The sequence below is a fragment of the Pygocentrus nattereri genome, chromosome 7, assembly GCF_015220715.1.
Source record: "Pygocentrus nattereri isolate fPygNat1 chromosome 7, fPygNat1.pri, whole genome shotgun sequence".
NCBI classification, from domain to species: domain Eukaryota; kingdom Metazoa; phylum Chordata; class Actinopteri; order Characiformes; family Serrasalmidae; genus Pygocentrus; species Pygocentrus nattereri.
Window position 1 is genome coordinate 32,650,573 of NC_051217.1, and position 23,195 is coordinate 32,673,767.

A 23,195-nucleotide genomic window follows, 5' to 3' on the forward strand; every position below is an offset into this window, starting at 1 on the left:
CCAAAAACAGAAAGATACTGTTGGAAAAATTAAGAAATGAGGAAAATTTCAAGCCCAATTCAGAAGTACAAAAGACTGGATCGGGTTGTCTCAAAGTAAAAAGGAATCCAAAAATGGGCAACAAAAAAAGGAGCATTTGACTATTGTTTGTACTGCAAAGGAATGTTTTCCAGAAAAGAACTGTGGAGATATGTGCGAAGATGCCTTTTAAAATCTATAGGCCAAAAACAGAGTGCAGATGATGCACTTAAAGACCGGAGAAAAGTTTGGAGCCTATCCCAGCAGTCATCAGGCGGAAGGCAGGATACACCCTGGACAGGTCACCAGTCCATCGCAGGGCAGACAGACAGACAAACACAGACAGTCACTCACACACAGGGGCAATTAAGCATATCCAATTGGCCTGACTGCATGTCTTTGGACTGTGGGAGGAAACCAGAGAACACCCACACAGACACAGGGAGAACATGCAAACTCCACAAAGAGGAGTTACTCGTCAAGGGAATCGAACCCAGGCCCTCCTCGCTGTGAGACAGCGCTACCCACCACGCCACCGTGCTGCCCTCCAAGTCTCCAAGCCTCACATTAAAAATGGGTGATTCTCTGAGAAAGGTCAGTGACCTTGTACAGTGCCGTGGACTCATGGCAGATGATCAGGAGGCTATCAGACCTGTCAGCATGTTCCAGAAGCTGTGTGAAATGAAGTGGTCAGAGTTTGTCTCCCATTCTGCCTTGACAAATCTCAGTGAAGCAAAATACAACAAAGCTTCTCCCCTGCCACTTACTAGAGACATCCAAAAGCTCCATGAATTCCTTCATCAGGAGACACAATCTGCACTGAGGGTCCTAAAAGAGAAAACATCTGCTAAAGATTATGCTGCACTAGCAAGTTTGACCCTTTGTCAGGTCATACTCTTTAACAGGAGACGGGCTGGTGAAGTGTCAAAAATGACTTAAAAACTACCAGGACCCCAAGACTTCAAAGATAAATGATGATGTAAGTTTTGGCCTGTCATTACAGTCTTACTCCAAATTAAATTAATTACCTCATCAATCTTCAAAAAATACTCCATTATACTCCAGATATACTCCATTATACTCCAAAATACTGCACAAAGATTTTTTTATGTATTAAAAGTAAAACTGAGAGCCTTTGCTATGACACTTTACTGTGTTAGCTCCTGTGTTAATCTCTCTGTAAATTCTCTACATTTTCTTTCTCATTTGTCTTATTTGTCTCTCTGTCTGCAACAGTTTTCAAACCACAAGATGAGTTTAAAGGTGAGATGTGAAGTTTGATGGACTGTATGTTACAAACACCGCTGTCACGTAACTTAAACATGTTTTGAACTAAAGACCGTTACCAAGGTGAAAGAACGTTCCATAGAACACTAAAGAAGCTGAACGTCTAAAATCGTTCAGTCGTTCACCGACACCCAAACGATCAAGCTACTTTCTCTTGAGCTCTCACTCTCAGCGAACTACCGGAGTCCTTCTGCTTTAAGATGAAGCTTCCTGCGTTCATCTTCGGCGCTCAGCTGCGGCCAGCGGTTCTTTGGGCCGCCGGCATCTCAGCAGCAGCTGTAACGTCTGCTCTTCTTTTTTACAGGTGGCGGATCCAGGACGGACAGCGGACGACGAGGGACGAAGATGCAGCGACCCAGACGGACGGCTGCGACGGTGAGTTAGGAGCGGATATTTCTGCCAGCATAGAGCGCTAAGAGAGACACCTGATGTAGAAAAACGGCCGCAGAGAGAGAAACTTAGTGCTGCTGATCCTGACAGCGTGTTCTGAACTGCAGCAGCTACAGCTGACGGTGGGCTTTAGTGGAAAACAGGTCTGAGGGGCTTTTGGGGAGAAAGACTTTTAAAAAATGTGCTTTTTATTTAAGTGACCGGTTGAAGACTTTAACAGGCCGAGACTGGGTGATATGGAGGGATTTCACTTTGTTTTGTGTCAGTAACGTTAGCTAACTTTAGCCTAAAGCTAATCACTTGTTGTGTCTGTTACTGAGCAACAGACGATCCGCGCGCAGCCGAAACGTGAACACTTCTCCACAATAATGTGAAAAATGTGAGTCAGTTTGTCACAGAGCTGCAGTTCTTGATGTGAAAAGGTCCAAACTAAAGTGTGATAAACTGTAAGATGTGAATGTAGTGAAAGCGCTCAGTGCTGTTTATCAGAGCAGCGTCAGTTTCTACTTCCCAAACGCTTTTAACCAGCAGCGCTAACGTTATTCCTCCTAATAAACAGACACAGACCAGCTCTGTCTCCTCATTATTCACCACCAGCACTGGAATAGCTCATTAGACGAGCTTTCACCAACATTAACACACGAAGTCGATGAGAGGAGACGGGGTAGATCGAGTCTACTGGGCTTTTTAAAACGCATATTTAGAGAAACTAAAACATCTCAAAAGTCAACCCACCATTTTGCAGCAGGGATAAATGTAAAGTCATTATGCTGGTAGTGAACTATGCTGCCTGTCACAGCCCGGATACTAAGCAGGTATTGGTCCAATGGCTTGATAAGATCGACCCCCTCTTGGACTGTGAGTGGAAAAAGTGATGGACATGACATTTTGTCTAATACTCTGTTTAACCACTGGTTGGCCGCCTGGAAAACGCTGAGCAAAAGTCATTGGGCTGCCAGTTTTGCCCTCAGTGGGGCAACAGGGGGCTCTATTGCAGTCTGAGAGTTGTCTAAAGACAATAGAAACAGACCGTTAAAACAGAGGTTAGAGTAACACTGGCCTTGTCCTAAAGTTGGGACAGTAATTAGGAAAATGTGTCTAGTCAGGATGTTTCTGTGATACTGTTTTCTGATCTGGAGTTAGGATGAGATCATGAAGTTAGGAACTGTTGCTCTGTGATAGGTTTTGTCCTAAACTAAGTCCTAACTAAAGTTGTCATGGTTACTAAACAGATGAGATTTCAGAGTTAAGATGTTTCTGTAATACGGCCCCAGAGTAACAACGGTCAGATCATAGTGACCCTTCAGCTGCCCTTCATTCAGGAGAGTTGTTGAACATTGCTGCAGATTCTCTTTACACTGTAAAGCCCTTCAGGATCCTGAACATGCCAGTTACTATTTAAACTATTTTCCTCAGGAACGGAGGAACACAGGCTGGCCATCTTACCTTCAGGCTGTGCCCCCGTGCCACAGGTAGTCTTTCTTACTCATCAGTTTAAAATGGCTAAAGGTCATGAAGATAAAGTTTATTCAGACTTGACTACACCAATGTCCCTGTATTAACCACTGATTTGTCTTTGCTGTAGGAGGTTTCTGTGCTCAGCTGGCAGCAGGCGGTCTTCATCCCACCCCTTTCTTTTGGAGCGCTGGTGAGATTTGAGGTAAAATTCTGTTCTTCACACTGATTCAATTCAAAGAACAAATTTTTCCCACTAATATGTGATTAGTACTGCAGTCTCCCCCAAACACTTTATTCTCCTCTGTCCCTGTAGCAGCACTGCCAAGCTTTGGACAGAGCAAACAGGATGTTTGCTTACACCTTCTCACAGCCACGTTTTGACAGCACGAAGGTTCGTTTCAGCTGATTATTTTGCCAATGATTCACTTTTCAGCACAGAGAAACACTTTACTGACTGTTGTAGTTTGATTCTGAGTGTGACGATGGTGAAGTTAATGAGATGTTTTCATGATTCCTGCAGCTGGTGGAGTTGAAGCTCCAACACAGGACCATCTGTGAGGGGCTGGAGTCTGAGCACTGGTGGGTGCTCAGCAACGAATTTTATCATCTGTTCGCGGAGGTGAGACTCAGTTATTGGAGCAGGTTCATCATTTCACTGTGATCATGTTTTCTGCCATTTCTGTCTGTTTTACTGCCTTTTTATTTGAACCTCATGGTGTTCACTGATTTTACAGCTTCCTCCTCAGCACTTCGCTACTGTGGCTGCTGTGGCCTGCATCAAGGTAAAGCTGTAATCTCATTTGGACCGTAAGACCTTTGCTGCCAGATTGCCCTGTTTAGATGTTTTCATCAACATCTCATCTGCTCATTCAGCGTTTTGGAACATCGATCAGCGAGGCGACCTTCTACCTTCACACTGAATCAGTGGAGACATCACTGCAGAATGTTACTCTGGTTAGTACTTCATTGTGTACTTTTGCAGTTCAGTTAATAGATTGTAACTTAGTAGTTTGTAAAATTGTGTCCGATTATAAATGTAAGCATTTTCAGCATTTCTCTGTGTGTGTTTTGCAGCAAACCAAAGTGGGGAAGACACTGAAGATGGTATCCATTGGTTCAGATGGCTGTTTCAGGACTCACCATTCCAGCAACACCCGGATCCTTGAGACGGCGGCACCGTACATGGTTTCTAGCAAACCACGAGGACCCCCACCAGGCTTCTAATCACACTCTACACTTTAATATCATACCTTTTTAAGTTCATTATCATAGTGACTGTAGTTATTATAGTGGTAATTATATAGTTTTTTTCTATGATTCTGTGTGTGTGTGTGTGTGTGTGTGTTTTTCAGATGCAGTTTTCTGTGTAACCAGGAGAGCCCCTGAAGTTTTATCTCTGAGAGAATGACGGTGGATCATCACATCTTATCATCTCTAGACTGGAAACATGGTATGAAATAATATTTATTTTAAAGGGGAATAACAGTAACTGTTCAAGTCCTGCATGGTTGAATCATTGCAGTGTAATATTAAAGTCATTCAGAGTGGTTTGATGTGAAATAGTTTACTGTAGAGAAAAGTTTTCTATGTAATCTTTGTGATAGTAAAATAGTTCTACATCTGAAAAATTCAGATTTCATAAGGGACTATATTGCCTTACAAAACTTTACAAATCCCTCAACCACAAAAGTTTTAAAAAACTGTTTTACTCTATGACATTATCTCAGAACTACTGTGTATATATGTATATGTACAGTGTACAGTTTTGAATTCCCCTCTTAAGGACAGTTTTAGCTTATTAAAGGCATTTTTATATACAAATACTCTGAAAAGTAACAATTTAATCCAGTAATTTTTTCATAAATTGTATCAGCAGGTTTTTTTTTGTTTTATTAGCCTACCTGTTTATTATAAATGATCACACCAGTAGGCATTAAGGGAATTTTAACATTTTAAAACATTAACATTTATAATAGAGTTGTGTTGTAACTCTGGAAGGGCATGTCAGGAGAATATGAAACAGAGGAGTAAGTCAGAGTTTATGATTGGAGTGAATGTGATGGTGTGGGGAGTGTGTGATGTGTGATCTTTGAGGTTGAACAATTTCATGAGTAAAAATGTTTTAATAATAGACTATAAAGTATATTCAGTTCAATTTGCTCCCGTGTCAGTAAAGATGCTAATGCCTTTTATCTTCTGTAAAATGAGCCATAAAAATAACCTCAGGTTATATTAATCCTGTGCAAATGGAAATGTTAGTACAACACTATCATATCCTGTGGAAACAGAGTTTCTCAAGTCGGGAGATGCTCAAAGAAGCGCTTACTTGTGTTTTCTGACGAAGCTGAAGTCGGCTTCTTATTCGCCAGCTTCTTGTTGGGAATTTTCTTGTTCCTCCTTAAATGATGCTGCAGTTATTATTATAATGCCTGAGGAGCCAGAATGTAACTGCTGGACCATTTAAGGTGGAAGGAGAACAATCAAACAAGAAGCTGGTGAATAGGAAGCTAACTTCAACTTCTCAGGCTAATATGCAGCGTTTCTGTCCTGTCTCACGTGCACAACTGAGAACATGTAAACATGACAAAAAAAAAAAGCTAATGGCAATTAATAACACACTGCATTCACCTAACACAGTGAGGTAAATCATTATGTAGACAAAATAATGGATAAATGAAATGTTTTCACATCTGTTCTACTCTTTCTTGTAGTGAAGGCAGTGCATGAATAAAGCAGCCACTCCCATCTCTTCCATTTAGCCTGAGATTTCTTATCCTGTGTGAATCACTCTTAAACATTACAGGTGTCCTCAAGGTGAACTTTCATTGCCCACCTCCTCATAGAAAGTGCAACCTGTCTGAATAGAGCTTTACTCTGTCTTTTTCTCTCTTTCTCACTGTGCTTCATTCAGGGTTCCAGTGCATCGTTCCTCCTGGATTCGAGGCTCTAGACAGCAGTGACTCCTACATGTCATCAAGAAACTGTGGACTTCAGGGTCTGGACCAGATCAGAGGATGTACGCAGAAGGAAGCCTTGACAAGAAGTGCAGCAAGACCATTAGAGACTTCACCATCAGCCATCACTGGACTTTATCTCCAGCGTTTATGTTCATCAGAAGCAGGATCACCTCTGGCATCATCATTATTGTCTTAGCCACAGACCCAGGACCATTGGAGACATCAGGACCCATGAAGAGGAGATCAGCGCCATCATCACCACTGGACATTATCATCAGCAGAAGCTTAATCACCACTGCCATCATACACATCAAGATCTCAGTTATCATCATCATCTTAGCCATGGACTGAGTCAGAAGATGTTACTTCATCTCATCATCATGACATCAAGCTACCAACCAGCTCAGAGGTTTTTGCGTTAAAGCAGTGAATCTGCTTTGTGTGACATACATGGACTCTTTACTGAGATCCTGCTGGAAGGCTTCACAGCCTGGGTTCTAGACTGTTGGCTGTAGTTACTGTTCTTCAGTTTGTCTATAACTAACAGTTTGGCATCCATGCTCGGACTAATCATCATTCAGATGGGCTTTTGATTTTAATAAGTAAAAATAATTAAGATTATATTTAGTTATTGTCAATCAAAATAGTGGCAAGTCTCAACAGCATATAATTATCGTTATTTCTGTTTTGTAAATTGTATTTGTAGAGTATTTATAACAACTATAACCCTATGAATAGTTTTCAATAAAGTCCGAATTTATTTCAATGTTACAAACAAATAGATTTGTTCTAATTTTTACCTTCTGTCAAAATTATTCCTTGAAAAATTCTCATCAAAAAAAAGTTGTGAAGTGCATTTTTATACCTGCTAGAATCTGATCAATGCATTTATATTTGTTTTGTAGCTGCTATAAAAGGTATAAATTCATTTTAAACAAGACACATTTTCATGGTTTTCCTGGGGTCAAACCACCTGACTGACACCTGTGACAATAAATTAGAGTTTTTACATTTTTACTCATAAAAGGGCTGCTAACCTTGTTATTGCACCATGAAGATCACTTTTTAAAGACGTCAAAATAAAAGTCTTCTTCAGTTGGTTTTGCTACGACATGAAAACTCCCCATTTTCATAGGTTTTATCATAACTGGACATTCAGTTTTTAACTCTCTGAAGCCTTAGAACTGTGCTAAGGCTACATACCTGCATAGTGATATTTTACAACACGCTCCTGCATTAAATCCTCCCAGAGTTTAAAGAAGGAATAATACTGACAAGCAGGACGTTATGCAGATGATGATGTAGTTCCAGTTTAGATTAAAAGTGTAAATAAGGAATATCCATGCAGTTCTTCTAAAATGCTCTTATTCATTGAGTTTAGGTAGTTTATGAACATAATTCAAAGCAAGTCTATGAAGATTTTGGTGAATATTTGTGGAAACGGTTTAAGTCACTGTCAAATTCCAAATCGGCCAATCATATGCTGTGACTTCTCAGAACTTTCAAAAAATGACTTAAGGTTTTTAATTATTTTTAATATTCATCATCACTAAAAGAGTGAAATACACAGAAAACGTCTGCGTGAAACTTAAACACTTTATTTTGCAAGGTCAAGTCTACATCTTATGATGCAACTACATGTTGTGTCCACCCTGTCATGTAAAAAGACAACATACATAAATGATGTTTAGAAAGTTGTAGAAACTATGGAGTCATTTTCAGAGAGACATGGTGTCCTGTTTTTCACAGTAACTCGTATGGGCCCTAAAAATGATTGGTAACCATAATTCCTGTTTACTCAAAAACACAGTAAAAAGATCACAAAAATCTGAATCAGAGACAGAGCCAGTCCAAAAAGTCAAAAAAAAGATAATGAAACAGCAGTGGTACCAAAGGGGGGTCAATAAACAGAGTCAAAGACTTCAGAAAAAGGTCTAGTTACTCTAAAATATCCAACAGTGGAGGAATCAAGTCAGTACTCAGGTGAGGATGACCTCTGGTGATGAAGGCAGGTATTACACCTGACAAGATTCAGATTCAGATTCCTTTATTGATCCCAGGGGGAAATTGCAGTTGTTACAGTTGCAGCCACTTATGTAAAAATAAACACTTTACTAATAATTTAAGACAATATAGAGAAATTTACAGTATTTAAAAATTTAAAGTACTTATGAATATAGTAAGGTGGCGGTGATTGTGATAGTAATATGAAACATCAGGTATAAAGCAGTTACAATTATTTAAATTAAGTTAGTGTCCCTCTGAGTTATTGCACACACAATTGTTAATATTGCACATATGAACAGTTTCGTATTGAGTTTTGTGAATCACACACTGAGGGAGGAGTTATAGAGTTTGATGGCCACAGGTAAGAATGAGTGAGTCTTGAGCTGAATGAGCTCATCACTGTGTCGTAGAGTGGGTGGGAGGCATTGTTCATAATAAGATCATTTCATATTTACAACATTTCATATTTACTCACTGGGTGGTGAGAGACTGAGTGTGTCATGCTGACTATTTAAGTGCTCTTGTTACAGTGTGATGAGTGACAGGACAAACAATTAACCTGTTTTAAAATCCTTGAAATAACAGTTGTGCCGATTCATACTGATCTTGCCTATTGCAAGAAGTGCCCACTTCTCTGCAAATGCAGAAACATAGACATTGCCCCTTTCTTTAGGACCCCTAGTGGCCTCTCCGGCTCTGTGCTTATGAAAACTTGTCATCCTGTGTTAAGCAGCTAGCGAGCAATGCGGGATGAAAAGGCAGGCGTAAGAACCGCCTGCTATGCAAACAATTCCCATCTCTCTGCAAAGCACTGAGATAAAAGTCAGGACAACTACAGCTTTCTTGATATAATAACATTACATACAACTGCCACAATAGATAATAGTACTTAAATACAATGAACAGGAATGTTGACTTACTCACTAGCCTATGAGGATGAAAATCCAGTTTATCTCCGGTTTGTACATCTTGCACATTTCTATCATACAAATACAGTATATTCGATCATTGTTACTGAAAAAAGAATGCATAGGTTATCTGAGGAACCTCCGAAACAGCAGAAATCACATTTTATAGCTGCAGCGCTATAGTGCTGTCTATTTCTACCATTCTTCTAGGCTGTTAAAGGGATAATGCAAACTTCCAAGATAGTCACTTGGGGTGCAGGCCTCAGCAGACTTTGCTTATAGAATTTATTCATAAATGAAATTTAAAGGAGCTCCAAACAATTTGAGTAATTAAAAAATGAAGTTAAAATAAGAATGCACTAAAAATGTACATTGTGTAAACAAAAATTCATGCGTAAATATGCAGATTTCACTTTGCTGGAGTTCAGTGGTGCAAAATCCTGAGATCCTGTGCAGAAGTTGTTAGGTAGTGAACATGTAGTGACCTGTTGTGATGTCCATCACTAAAATAGCTAGGCGCTCTTCTGACTGCCGTTGTTATAGTTTGGTTGAACTTCACTACAGAGCATCTGCAGAGCCTGAAGCATGCTGGGAGATTCCTCCTGTCCTGCATTTCAAAGAACAGAAACAATTTAGTATTGAAATCCTGTTTAACATTTTAAGGAAAATAAACCATTCACATTTTATTATTAGTCAAAATATTTAAGTATTTTACAAATTCAAAGCAGAAATTACTGTCTGTGTTTGCAGTTATTTGCACTTCGTCAAGAGAAAATTCAGGTTCCCTGAGCTGCTGCTGCTGTAGGTAAATTTAACTTAGAGCTTTGTTTTGTGAAGTTCAAAAGAGGGATTTGCTTGTGAATAATTCTCATTAGGATAAGTGATACTGCTTCTGAGAGCTGCTATATTTCTCTCATATACCATATACACTTTGCTAAAGCAAGGGGAATGTTTTGGCTTTTTATGACAGTGATTGCAATTCTGTGAGGTATGAAAGATAAACACATAAACACATAAATGAAAACACAAATTTATTTTTATTGCTCATCCACTGCTAGCCTACTTTGTCCCAATGACTAATTGCACCGAGAACAAACACATCCTGTCATAAATAAAGGTGTTAAGCTGTCTCTGGGTCAGTGCCCCTTTTGTTACTGGGGTGGGACCCTCAAGGGTCCACCTTAGTACCTTTAATCAGGGAACATTACTGTACCATAATCCACTGAAATGATATTTTCTCCACACACCCCGTCTCGTCTCCAGGCTTTTTATTTTACTGTTCTGTTTTAAAACAATCGTTTATGGAAAGGTACAAATACAAACTTTTAACCCAAAAAAATTTATTTAAGGTTCACAATCAGACATTAAAACCACTGTTGTACATCTGAGGAAACGTTTAGGGGTTAGGCCCCAAATTATGGTTTGGGGTTTTAGGGATAGTGCTGTGCTAGGTTTAAAGTCATGATAAAATAACAGATATATAAATCAAGATTATGGATTGTTAATGTGAGTGAGGGAAATGGGAAAATGTGCTCAAGTGCCTACCCTGATTCAACCTTCACCTTGTTTGGCAATAACATTAAGATTACAGATTCTTTATGTAAGTTAAGGGGAAGGGAGCTTTAGGGCAAATCAACATTACAGTTTTGTAAGTGAATTTCATGATATTGTATTGTCACAAACATTGTAGATGGATAAGGAGCCTTTATCAACACCTCCACTAGGGGCAGGTCCATTCCCCTTACCTTGGATGGTTGGATGGTGTAGTGGTTAACACCTTTGCCTTCTACACTGTAGACTGGGGTTCAATCCCCTACACTATACCAATAAGAGTCCTTGGGCAAGACTCCTAACACCACCTTGGCCTCCCTGTGTAAAATGATCAAATTGTAAGTCGCTCTGGATAAGAGTGTCAGCCAAATGCTGTAAATGTAAAACGTTTAACAACCTATTTGAATTAAATTCAATGTCTGTGTGTGTCTGTATGTATGTTTTTTAGATGTAGTTTTATGTGTAGTCAGAAGAGCCTCTGGATGTTTTCCTCTCTGAGTGTGACAGTGGAGTATCACATCTACTCATCACCAGACTGGAGACTTGGCAGAAAATAATCATAGTTATATTGTTCAATAATCAAGGGAAATTCCTGTTTTCAAAAGTTCTCATTATCTGTTTTATCAGCTCCATTTACTATATAGGTGCACTTTGTAGTTCTACAATTACAGACTGGATTCCATCTGTTTATCTGCTACTTTGTTAGCCCCCTTTTACCCTGTTATTCAGTGGTCAGGACTCCCCATAGACCCTCACAGAGCAGGTACTATTTGCGTAGTGAATCCTTCTCAGCACTACAGTAACAGTGAAGTGGTGGTGGTATGTTAGTTTGTGTTGTGCTGGTACAAGTGGATCAAACACAGACTGAACAGGCTGACCATTCCTGATAGTCATGAATTGTGAACCACTGGACACTGTCGTCATATGATTTTCTTCTCCATCAGGAGCAGCATCACCACTGCCATCATACACATCAAGACCTCAGTTCCATTTCCCTGTTGTAGGTCACTGAGGTAGTTGGTAAGCTCCTCAGTGGCAAGGCACTGGGGTGGATGAGATTTGTTCAGAGATGCTTAGATTCTGTGGGGCTGTCATGGCTAACACGCCTCTGCAATATTACATGGACCTCAGGAACAGTACCCTTGGACTGGCAGACCAGGGTGGTGGTCTCTATTTTTAAAAAGGGGTACCGGAGGGTGTGTGCCAACTATTGGGGTATCACACTGCTCAGCCTCCCTGGGAAAGTCTATGCCAATGTGCCCGAAAAGAGACTCTGACTGATAGTTGAACATCAGATTGACGAGGAACAATGTGGATTCCGTCCTGGCCATGGAACAATGGACCAGCTTTTCACCCTCTCACAGATTGTTAAGGGGGCATGGGAGTTTGTCAACCCAGTCTACATATGTTTTTTAGACTAGGAGAAGGCATATGACCGTGTTCCCCGAGATATCTTGTGGGAGGTCCTCCGGGAGTATGGGGTACTCCGGGCCATTCGATCTCTGTACTCCCAGAGTGAGAGCTGTGTTCATATAATTGGCATTAAGTCAGACCCTTTCAGTGTTAGCATTGGGCTCCGCCATGGTTGTGCTCTGTCTTTGCTCCTGTTTGTGATATTCATGGACAGAATATCAGGGTGTAGCCGGAGTCAGGAGGGCATGATGTGTGGAGGCCGGAGGGTGGTGTCTCTGCTGTTTGCAGATGATGTTGTTCTTTTGGCTGAATCACATGGATGCCTCCAGTTTGCAGCTGAGTGTGAAGCGGTTGGTATGCGGGTCAGCACCTCCAAGTCTGAGTCCATGGTCTTACCCCGGAAAAGGATGGCATGCCCGCTCCAGGTAAGGGGAAAGGTGTTGAGGTATCTTTGGGTCTTGTTCACCAGTGATGGAAAGAGGGATCATATGATCGGCTGCAGGCTGGGACAGGCAGCAGCAGTAATGTGGTCACCCTGCCGGATTGTAGTGGTGAAGAGGGAGCTGAGCCAAAAGGCAAAGCTCTCTGTTTACCGGTCGGTCTACATCCCGACTCTCACCTATGGTCATGAGCTGTGGGTAATGACCGAAAGAACGAGCTCTGGAATACAAGCGGCAGAAATGAGCTTTATTCATAGGGTGGCAGGCTACACTATTTGATAGAGTGAGGAGCTCTGTCATCCCGGAGGAGCTCAAAGTAGAACCGCTACTCCTCAGCATTGAGAGGAGCCAGCTGGGGTGGTTCGGGCATCTGATCATCATGGATTATATCTCCAAGTTGGCCTGGGAGAGACTTGGGGTCCCCGGGAATGAGTTGGAGGAAGTTGCAAGGGACAGGGTTGTCTGGGATTCTCTGCTCCCTCAACTGCTACCGCGACCCTATCTGGACTAGTGGTTAACGATGATGATGATAACTTTCATAGTTTTGAATTCGTTTTAGACTGGATCATTGAATTTTTCACCAAGACAATGTCAGCTAGTGCAACGAGACAAAAGAAAAAAAGAATTAATATTTAATCACATTTATCAGTATGTAACTTAAAGTAATCTTTGTACTTGGACACCAATGTAAACATGTGTTCTTAAAATGTATGTATAAACATACATTTCAACAATAAACATTTCAAGTATATGAACATTTATCTTTTTATATTACATTTTTATGGTTTTCCTGGGGACAAACCACCTTACTGACAAATTCTAACTCAATTTCTTTCTTTTTTTAGGAGTCATGAAAGGGCCACTGACCTTGGCTTTGAACTTAAAGGTCACTTGGGCTCTTCTTTGGGTCACCACTCTTTCTTAAGAACATGTTAGAATAAAAGTCCTTTGCTGTTCATTTTGATGCATCACATGACTCCTCATTTTTGTAGGTTTATCAAAATTTAATATTCAACTTCCAACTGTCTTACAGCAAGGCTGTGATATGACAGTGCTGAAGCTACATATCTGTTTAGTGACATTTTACAACACTGCATTACATCCTCCCAGAGTTTGAAGAAGGAATAGTACAGAAAAGCAGGACATTATCCAGATGACATTGCAGTTCCAATTTAAGATTAAATGTGTGAATATGTCCATGCAGTTCTACTAAACTGTTTTACAAAAACGTTTATGTAGCGTATTAACATAATTTGAAGCAAATATGATGAAGATTTTGGCCTGTATTTGCAGAAACCATTTAGATGACTATTTTCTTCCCATGCTTGTTAGCACTGTTAGCCTAGCAGCCCTAATACTACACTAAAGAAGCAGAACTTGGACATCAAACATGTCTTTGTTTAATGACTGCATTTGGAGTGAGCAGAAAACCCTATGAGTCATTATCGGTGTGCTGAGTCTTTGAGACTCTTCTGTATAATAAAGCAATTATGATGCTTTGTTTACATGTGAAGAATTTCTGATTTATTCTAATAAAACATGAAGATGACGAGGTGGACCAGGATATGACAGGGTGGACAAGAACATTTCACATTTACAACAATGGCAGTAGTTTCATTAACAGTGTGCCCATCATAAACACCTCAGCTTATGAGAGAGGAGAGTGACTCTGGGTGAGTGAGGGACTGAGTGTGTCTGTGTTTTGGTCATGCTGACTATTTAAGTGCTCTTGTTACAGTTTGATTCTTTTAACATTAATAGTTCAACAGTTAATAGAAACTATTAATATTTATTATATGTTATGAATTATATAATTAATTATATAAAACCAAGAAAAACAACAATAAAAAACAAGCACATGACATGTACATTATATTGCCAAAAATATTTACTCATCTGCACACGCAAATGAACTTGAGTGACATTCCAATCTTAATCCATAGGGTTTAATATGATGTCACCCCACCCTTTGCAGCTATAACAGCTTCAACTCTTCTGGGAAGGCTTTGCACAAGGTTTAGGAGTGTGTTTATGGGAATTTTTGGCCATTCTTCCAGAAGCGCATTTGTGAGATCAGACACTGATGTTGGACGAGAAGGCCTGGCTTGTAGTCTCCGCTTCATCCCAAAGGTGTTCTATTGGGTTGAGGTCAGGATTCTGTGCAGACCAGTCAAATTCGTTCATCCATGCCTTTATGGACCTTGCTTTGTGCACTGGTGTGCAGTCATGTTGGAACAGAAAAGGGCTGTACCCAAACTGTTCCCACAAAGTTGGGAGCATGAAATTGTCCAAAATCTCTTGGTCTGCTGAAGCTTTGAGAGGACCTTTCACTGGAACTAAGGGGCCAAGCCCTACTCCTGAAAAACAACCTCACATTATAATCCCACCTCCACCAAACTTTACACTTGGCACAATGCAGTCAGACAATTACTGTTCTCGTGGCAGCCGCTAAACCCAGACTCATCCATCGGATTGCCAGATGCACAAGCACGATTCATCACTCCAGTGAACGCATCTCCACTGCTCTAGAGTCCAGTAGCGGCACTTAACACCACTGCATTTGATACTTTGCATTGCTCTTGGTGATGTAATGCTTGGATACAGCTGCTCGCCATGAAAACCCATTCCATGAAGCTCTCTGCGCTGTTCTTGAGCTGATCTGAAGGCCACATGAAGTTTGGAGGTCTGTAGTGATTGGGTCTGCAGAAAGTTGGTGACCTCTGTGCATTATGTGGCTCAGCATCCGCTGACCCAGCTCTGTCATTTTCCGTGGCCTACCACTTTGTGGCTGAGTTGCTGTCATTCTCAATCACATCCACTTTGTTATAATCCCACTGACAGTTGACTGTGGAATATTTAGTAGTGAGAAAATTACACGACTAGACTTGCATGGTATCCTAGCATGGTATCACACTGGAATTCACTGAGCTCCTGAGAGTGACCCATTCTTTCACTAATATTTGTAGAAGCAGTCTGCAGGCCTAGGTGCTTGGTTTTATACACCTGAGGCCATGGAAGTGATTGGAACACCTGAATTCAATGATTTGGTGAGTGAATACTTTTGGAAATATAATGTATGTGTCCACCCTGTCATGGCAAGATAAATGACAGGGTGGACAATGACAAGTTAGACATTTGAACCTTTTTACAGGTCTTCAGTGCATTGTAGATACAACAACATGACTGTTGTGAAGTCATGTACAAGTTCACTTTCTTAAAGGGTCAGACATCCCAAGATGACAAATTGGACAGCAGATCTTGAACATGTGTGAACAGGTAAACACATTTATGAATAAACTAAATACCTAAATAATTTAAAAACATTTTATACCTTGATGAAAAATACATACATTTTATAAAGTTGTTATTGAATTTACACTTAAAAGACATTAAATTTAACCATGAGCACCTCAGACACGTCAAAATCCATGTCAAAGAAAAAGGTCTAAAAAGTACAAAATGTATTTTAAAGTGAAGCTTAACATTCTTAGATATTCATAATAATGTGTTCATTTAGAGTGAAGCATGAACTGGTTCAGTAAAGTGAATCAAACTGTTTTCACTCTTCATCTCCATCTTGTCTTTTACTGTCTTTCAGGGACACTTTCCTGTAAGACACAGCAGGATTAAGACTCTGATTTGTTCCACTTGTAGAGCTATTTTACAGTAAATACAGTCTAAATCTCCTTTACACAGAGCTACTATGTTAATCTCTCTGTAAATTCTCTACATCTTCTTTCTTATTTGTCTTATTTGTCTCTCTGTCTGCAACAGTTTTCAAACCACAAGATGAGTTTAAAGGTGAGATGTGAAGTTTGATGGACTGTATGTTACAAACACCGCTGTCACGTAACTTAAACATGTTTTGAACTAAAGACCGTTACCAAGGTGAAAGAACGTTCCATAGAACATTAAAGAAGCTGAACGTCTAAAATCGTTCAGTCGTTCACCGACACCCAAACGATCAAGCTGCTTTCTCTTGAGCTCTCACTCTCAGCGAACTACCGGAGTCCTTCTGCTTTAAGATGAAGCTTCCTGCGTTCATCTTCGGCGCTCAGCTGCGGCCAGCGGTTCTTTGGGCCGCCGGCATCTCAGCAGCAGCTGTAACGTCTGCTCTTCTTTTTTACAGGTGGCGGATCCAGGACGGACAGCGGACGACGAGGGACGAAGATGCAGCGACCCAGACGGACGGCTGCGACGGTGAGTTAGGAGCGGATATTTCTGCCAGCATAGGGCGCTAAGAGAGACACCTGATGTAGAAAAACGGCCGCAGAGAGAGAAACTTAGTGCTGCTGATCCTGACAGCGTGTTCTGACCTGCAGCAGCTACAGCTGACGGTGGGCTTTAGTGGAAAACAGGTCTGAGGGGCTTTTGGGGAGAAAGACTTTTAAAAAATGCGCTTTTTATTTAAGTGACCGGTTGAAGACTTTAACAGGCCGAGACTGGGTGATATGGAGGGATTTCACTTTGTTTTGTGTCAGTAACGTTAGCTAACTTTAGCCTAAAGCTAATCACTTGTGTCTGTTACTGAGCAACAGACGATCCGCGCGCAGCCGAAACGTGAACACTTCTCCACAATAATGTGAAAAATGTGAGTCAGTTTGTCACAGAGCTGCAGTTCTTGATGTGAAAAGGTCCAAACTACAGTGTGATAAACTGTAAGATGTGAATGTAGTGAAAGCGCTCAGTGCTGTTTATCAGAGCAGCGTCAGTTTCTACTTCCCAAACGCTTTTAACCAGCAGCGCTAACGTTATTCCTCCTAATAAACAGACACAGACCAGCTCTGTCTCCTCATTATTCACCACCAGCACTGGAATAGCTCATTAGACGAGCTTTCACCAACATTAACACACGAAGTCGATGAGAGGAGACGGGGTAGATCGAGTCTGCTGGGCTTTTTAAAACGCATATTTAGAAAAAACTAAAACATCAAAAGTCAACCCACCATTTTGCAGCAGGGATAAATGTAAAGTCATTATGCTGGTAGTGAACTATGCTGCCTGTCACAGCCCGGATACTAAGCAGATATTGGTCCAATGGCTTGATAAGATCGACCCCCTCTAGGACTGTGAGTGGAAAAAGTGATGGACATGACATTTTGTCTAATACTCTGTTTAACCACTGGTTGACTGCCTGGAAAACGCTGAGCAAAAGTCATTGGGCTGCCAGTTTGCCCTCAGTGGGGCAACAGGGGGCTCTATTGCAGTCTGAGAGTTGTCTAAAGACAATAGAAACAGACCGTTAAAACAGAGGTTAGAGTAACACTGGCCTTGTCCTAAAGTTGGGACAGTAATTAGGAAAATTTGTCTAGTCAGGATGTTTCTGTGATACTGTTTTCTGATCTGGAGTTAGGATGAGATCATGAAGTTAGGAACTGTTGTTCTGTGATAGGTTTTGTCCTAAAGTCAGTCCTAACTGAAGTTGTCATGGTTACTAAACAGATAAGATATCAGAGTTAAGATGTTTCTGTAATTCAGCCCCAGAGTAACAAACGGTCAGATCATAGTGACCCTTCAGCTGCCCTTCATTCAGGAGAGTTGTTGAACATTGCTGCAGATTCTCTTTACACTGTAAAGCCCTTCAGGATCCTGAACATGCCAGTTACTATTTAAACTATTTTCCTCAGGAATGGAGGAACACAGGCTGGCCATCTTACCTTCAGGCTGTGCCCCCGTGCCACAGGTAGTCTTTCTTACTCATCAGTTTAAAATGGCTAAAGGTCATGAAGATAAAGTTTATTCAGACTTGACTACACCAATGTCCCTGTATTAACCACTGATTTGTCTTTGCTGTAGGAGGTTTCTGTGCTCAGCTGGCAGCAGGCGGTCTTCATCCCACCCCTTTCTTGCGGAGCGCTGGTGAGATTTGAGGTAAAATTCTGTTCTTCACACTGATTCAATTCAAAGAAAGAATTTTTCCCACTAATATGTGATTAGTACTGCAGTCTCCCCCAAACACTTTATTCTCCTCTGTCCCTGTAGCAGCACTGCCAAGCTTTGGACAGAGCAAACAGGATGTTTGCTTACACCTTCTCACAGCCACGTTTTGACAGCACGAAGGTTCGTTTCAGCTGATTATTTTGCCAATGATTCACTTTTCAGCACAGAGAAACACTTTACTGACTGTTGTAGTTTGATTCTGAGTGTGACGATGGTGAAGTTAATGAGATGTTTTCATGATTCCTGCAGCTGGTGGAGTTGAAGCTCCAACACAGGACCATCTGTGAGGGGCTGGAGTCTGAGCACTGGTGGGTGCTCAGCAACGAATTTTATCATCTGTTCCCGGAGGTGAGACTCAGTTATTGGAGCAGGTTCATCATTTGACTGTGATCATGTTTTCTGCCATTTCTGTCTGTTTTACTGCCTTTTTATTTGAACCTCATGGTGTTCACTGATTTTACAGCTTCCTCCTCAGCACTTCGCTACTGTGGCTGCTGTGGCCTGCATCAAGGTAAAGCTGTAATCTCATTTGGACCGTAAGACCTTTGCTGCCAGATTGCCCTGTTTAGATGTTTTCATCAACATCTCATCTGCTCATTCAGCGTTTTGGAACATCAATCAGCGAGGCGACCTTCTACCTTCGCACTGAATCAGTGGAGACATCACTGCAGAATGTTACTCTGGTTAGTACTTCATTGTGTACTTTTGCAGTTCAGTTAATAGATTGTAACTTAGTAGTTTGTAAAATTGTGTCCAATTATAAATGTAAGCATTTTCAGCATTTCTCTGTGTGTGTTTTGCAGCAAACCAAAGTGGGGAAGACACTGAAGATGGTATCCATTGGTTCAGATGGCTGTTTCAGGACTCACCATTCCAGCAACACCCGGATCCTTGAGACGCTGGCACCGTACATGGTTTCTAGCAAACCACGAGGACCCCCACCAGGCTTCTAATCACACTCTACACTTTAATATCATACCTTTTTAAGTTCATTATCATTGTAACTGTAGTTATTATAGTGCTAATTATATCATTTTTTTCTATCATTCTGTGTGTGTGTGTGTGTGTGTGTGTGTGTGTGTGTGTGTGTGTGTGTGTGTGTTTTTCAGATGCAGTTTTCTGTGTAACCAGGAGAGCCCCTGAAGATTTATCTCTGAGAGAATGACGGTGGATCATCACATCTTATCATCTCTAGACTGGAAACATGGTATGAAATATTAATTTTAAAGGGGAATAACAGTAACTGTTCAAATCCTGCATGGTTGAATCATTGCAGTGTAATATTAAAGTCATTCAGAGTGGTTTGATGTGAAATAGTTTACTGTAGAGAAATGTTTTCTATGTAATCTTTGTGACAGTAAAATAGTTCTACATCTGTTTTTATATACAAATGTGGACTCTGAAAAGTAACATTTTAATCCAGTCATATTTCTTTCATAAATTGTATCAGCAGGTTTTTTTTTTATCCAGTGATGGACAATGTTTTATTAGCTTACCTGTTTATTATAAATGATCACACCAGTAGGCATTAAGGGAGTTTTAACATTTTAAAACATTAACATTTATAATAGAGTTGTGTTGTAACTCTGGAAGGGCATGTCAGGAGAACATGAAACGGAGGAGTAAGTCAGAGTTTATGATTGGAGTGAATGTGATGGTGTGGGGAGTGTGTGATGTGTGATCTTTGAGGTTGAACAATTTCATGAGTACAAATGTTTTAATAATAGACTATAAAGTATATTCAGTTCAATTTGCTCCCGTGTCAGTAAAGATGCTAATGCCTTTTATCTTCTGTAAAATGAGCCATAAAAATAACCTCCAGTTATATTAATCCTGTGCAAATGGAAATGTTAGTAAAACACTATCATATCCTGTGGAAACAGAGTTTCTCAAGTCGGGAGATGCTCAAAGAAGCGCTTACTTGTGTTTTCTGACGAAGCTGATGTCGGCTTCTTATTCGCCAGCTTCTTGTTGGGAATTTTCTTGTTCCTCCTTAAATGATGCTGCAGTTATCATTATAATGCCTGAGGAGCCAGAATGTAACTGCTGGACCATTTAAGGTAGAAGGAGAACAATCAAACAAGAAGCTGGTGAATAGGAAGCTAACTTCAACTTCTCAGGCTAATATGCAGCGTTTCTGTCCTGTCTCACGTGCACAACTGAGAACATGTAAACATGACTTAAAAAAAAAAGCTAATGGCAATTAATAACACACTGCATTCACCTAACACAGTGAGGTAAATCATTATGTAGACAAAATAATGGATAAATGAAATGTTTTCACATCTGTTCTACTCTTTCCTGTAGTGAAGGCAGTGCATGAATAAAGCAGCCACTCCCATCTCTTCCATTTAGCCTGAGATTTCTTATCCTGTGTGAATCACTCTTAAACATTACAGATGTCCTCAGGGTGAACTGTCATTGCCCCAGCTCCTCATAGAAAGTGCAACCTGTCTGAATAGAGCTTTACTCTCTCTTTTTCTCTCTTTCTCACTGTGCTTCATTCAGGGTTCCAGTGCTTCGTTCCTTCTGGATTCGAGGCTCTAGACAGCAGTGACTCCTACATGTCTTCAAACTGTGGACTTCAGGGTCTGGACCAGATCAGAGGATGTACGCAGAAGGAAGCCTTGACAAGAAGTGCAGCAAGACATTTAGAGACTTCACCATCAGCCATCACTGGACTTTATCTCCAGCGTTTATTTTCATCAGAAGCAGGATCGCCTCTGGCATCATCATTATTGTCTTAACCACAGACCCAGGACCATTGAAGACATCAGGACCCATGAAGAGGAGATCAGTGCCATCATCACCACTGGACATTATCATCAGCAGAAGCTTCATCACCACTGCCATCATACACATCAAGCTCTCAGTTATCATCATCATCTTAGCCATGGACTGAGTCAGAAGATGTTACTTCATCTCATCATCATGACATCAAGCTACCAACCAGCTCAGAGGTTTTTGTGTTAAAGCAGTGAATCTGCTTTGAGTGACACACATGGACTCTTTACTGAGATCCTGCTAGAAGGCTTCACAGCCTGGGTTCTAGACTATTGGCTGTAGTTGCTGTTCTTCAGTTTGTCTATAACTAACAGTTTGGCATCCATGCTCAGACTAATCATCATTCAGAAGGAATTTTGACTTTAATAAGTAAAAATAATTAAGATTATATTTAGTTATTGTCAATCAAAATAGTGGCAATTATCATTATTTCTGTTTTGTAAATTGTATTTGTAGAGTATTTATAACAACTATAACCCTATGAATAGTTTTCAATAAAGTCTGAATTTATTTCAATGTTACAAACAAATGGATTTGTTCTAATTTTTACCTTCTGTCAAAATTATTCCTTGAAAAATTCTCATCAAAAAAAGTTGTGAAGTGCATAAATGGATTTATACACCGACTGGCCACTTTGTTGCGTTCACCTCCTTGTTTATACACTCATTGTCCAGTTTATCAGCTTCACTGGCCATATAGGAGCAGTTTGTGGTTCTACAGTTACAGACTGTAGTCCATCTGTTTCTCTGCATAATTTGTTAGCCCCCTTTCACCCTGTTCTTCAGTGGTCAGGACCCCCACAGGACCCTCACAGAGCAGGTACTGTTTGGGTAGTATCATTCTCAGCACTGCAGTGACACTGACGTGATGGTTGCGTGTTAGTGTGTGTTGCGCTGGTACAAGTGGATCAGACACAATAGTGCTGCTAGAGGTTTTAAACACTGTGTCCACTCACTGTCCAGTCTATTAGACACTCCTACCTTGTCGGTCCACCTTGTATATGTAAAGTCAGAGACGATAGATCATCTGCTGCTGCACAGTTTGTGTTGGTCTTCTAGTGCCATCACCACGTCAAGTTGTTGATACGCCATTTTCCAAAGAAGCAATAGAAAGAGTGAAAACTATGGAAGCAGATGGAAAACAATGGAAAAATGAATCGTCAAGCAAGAAGTAAAATTTTCAAATGAAGAACGTGTTCCACCATGTTGTTTTTATGCTTTGTCTATCGACTTCTGTTTCTGGGCTCGGGAACGTCCACATCCAGATACGCAATCGCTCGGCTCTCAAACCAGTGGAAACATGGGCCTGCTCTTAAAGGGTTCGCTAGTTCCTGGGAACCAGCGCCAGCTCGTGATACGAGCACCGGCACTTTGTTGGTGGAAAAGAGGTATTATATGGTAAGTGGAGCTGATAATATGGAAAGTGATTGCAGTCACAAGGAGGTGTATTTAATGAAGTAGCCAGTCGGTGTAGATTCCAGTTCTGTACTGTATATAACACTCCTAATCTATAAGTTCTGATACTTGGTGACATATACTCTGATGTTACTGTTTCTGACTGTATGTGTTACCATTGACATACTGTACATGAGTCATTAAAATTAGAGGCATAGCATAATATTTTAGCAGAAAATATATGTAATTTCCCAGTGTCTGGTTTACATATGAATACATATTCCCTGTGCTTGCTGTGGAGTGTTTATATATATATATACATATATATATATATATATATATATATATATATATATATATATATACACACACACACACACACACACACACAATCACATGATTACAATATGACATACAATAAAAACGCTAAAATATAGTGTGCTGCTGTGAGTCACCCTGTAAAGCCTGTGAGCAATTTCCACCCTAGAGGTCTCCAAATCCACAAAACGTACAGTATAACTTTAAAAAAGAGAACAATGACAAAAAGTCATATTTTTAATATTTCACAATCTCTTACTCATTTCCAGAAATGGGGCCTATAACTTTGATAGATAGCTATCTGTTAATATCATAAGATGTGTAGCTGTT

At 40.5% G+C, this 23,195-nt stretch overlaps 2 protein-coding genes across 5 annotated transcripts; both read left to right on the forward strand.

Moving 5' to 3' along the window:
- The first annotated feature begins 449 nt into the window (after window positions 1-449).
- On the forward strand, window positions 450-7,048 carry LOC108431183. 4 transcript variants are annotated; one of them, XM_037539911.1, is made up of 10 exons: window positions 450-997; window positions 1,610-1,680; window positions 3,112-3,167; window positions 3,281-3,355; window positions 3,467-3,544; window positions 3,674-3,772; window positions 3,888-3,935; window positions 4,027-4,107; window positions 4,228-4,603; window positions 6,065-7,048. In XM_037539911.1, the coding sequence occupies exons 1-9, from the start codon at window positions 990-992 to the stop codon at window positions 4,375-4,377; spliced, it is 666 nt and encodes a 221-aa protein (XP_037395808.1). In that variant the 5' UTR covers window positions 450-989; the 3' UTR covers window positions 4,378-4,603; window positions 6,065-7,048. The 4 variants fall into 4 exon arrangements, with proteins under 4 accessions (XP_037395808.1, XP_037395807.1, XP_037395806.1 ...); XM_037539910.1 differs by lacking the exon at window positions 450-997 and having other exon boundaries at window positions 1,326-1,680; window positions 4,228-4,338; window positions 4,506-4,603; XM_037539909.1 differs by lacking the exon at window positions 450-997 and having other exon boundaries at window positions 1,326-1,680; window positions 3,470-3,544.
- Window positions 7,049-16,419: 9,371 nt separating this feature from the next.
- Window positions 16,420-21,565, forward strand: LOC108431192. The gene is made up of 9 exons (XM_037540234.1): window positions 16,420-16,629; window positions 18,057-18,112; window positions 18,226-18,300; window positions 18,412-18,489; window positions 18,619-18,717; window positions 18,833-18,880; window positions 18,972-19,052; window positions 19,173-19,576; window positions 20,878-21,565. Exons 1-8 carry the CDS (start codon window positions 16,455-16,457, stop codon window positions 19,320-19,322), a joined length of 762 nt encoding a protein of 253 aa, XP_037396131.1. The 5' UTR covers window positions 16,420-16,454; the 3' UTR covers window positions 19,323-19,576; window positions 20,878-21,565.
- Window positions 21,566-23,195: the final 1,630 nt, after the last annotated feature.

What these genes read in the sequence shown, in the direction of transcription:
- LOC108431183 (XM_037539908.1), top strand. Translation starts at nt 1,506, where the DNA reads ATGAAGCTTCCTGCGTTCATCTTCGGCGCTCAGCTGCGGCCAGCGGTT. An exon ending in CCAGACGGACGGCTGCGACG is followed by an intron (nt 1,681 to 3,111) that starts GTGAGTTAGGAG and finishes TATTTTCCTCAG; the next exon opens with GAACGGAGGAACACAGGCTG. An exon ending in GAGCGCTGGTGAGATTTGAG is followed by an intron (nt 3,356 to 3,466) that starts GTAAAATTCTGT and finishes CTGTCCCTGTAG; the next exon opens with CAGCACTGCCAAGCTTTGGA.
- LOC108431192 (XM_037540234.1), top strand. Translation starts at nt 16,455, where the DNA reads ATGAAGCTTCCTGCGTTCATCTTCGGCGCTCAGCTGCGGCCAGCGGTT. An exon ending in CCAGACGGACGGCTGCGACG is followed by an intron (nt 16,630 to 18,056) that starts GTGAGTTAGGAG and finishes TATTTTCCTCAG; the next exon opens with GAATGGAGGAACACAGGCTG. An exon ending in GCTGTGCCCCCGTGCCACAG is followed by an intron (nt 18,113 to 18,225) that starts GTAGTCTTTCTT and finishes TCTTTGCTGTAG; the next exon opens with GAGGTTTCTGTGCTCAGCTG.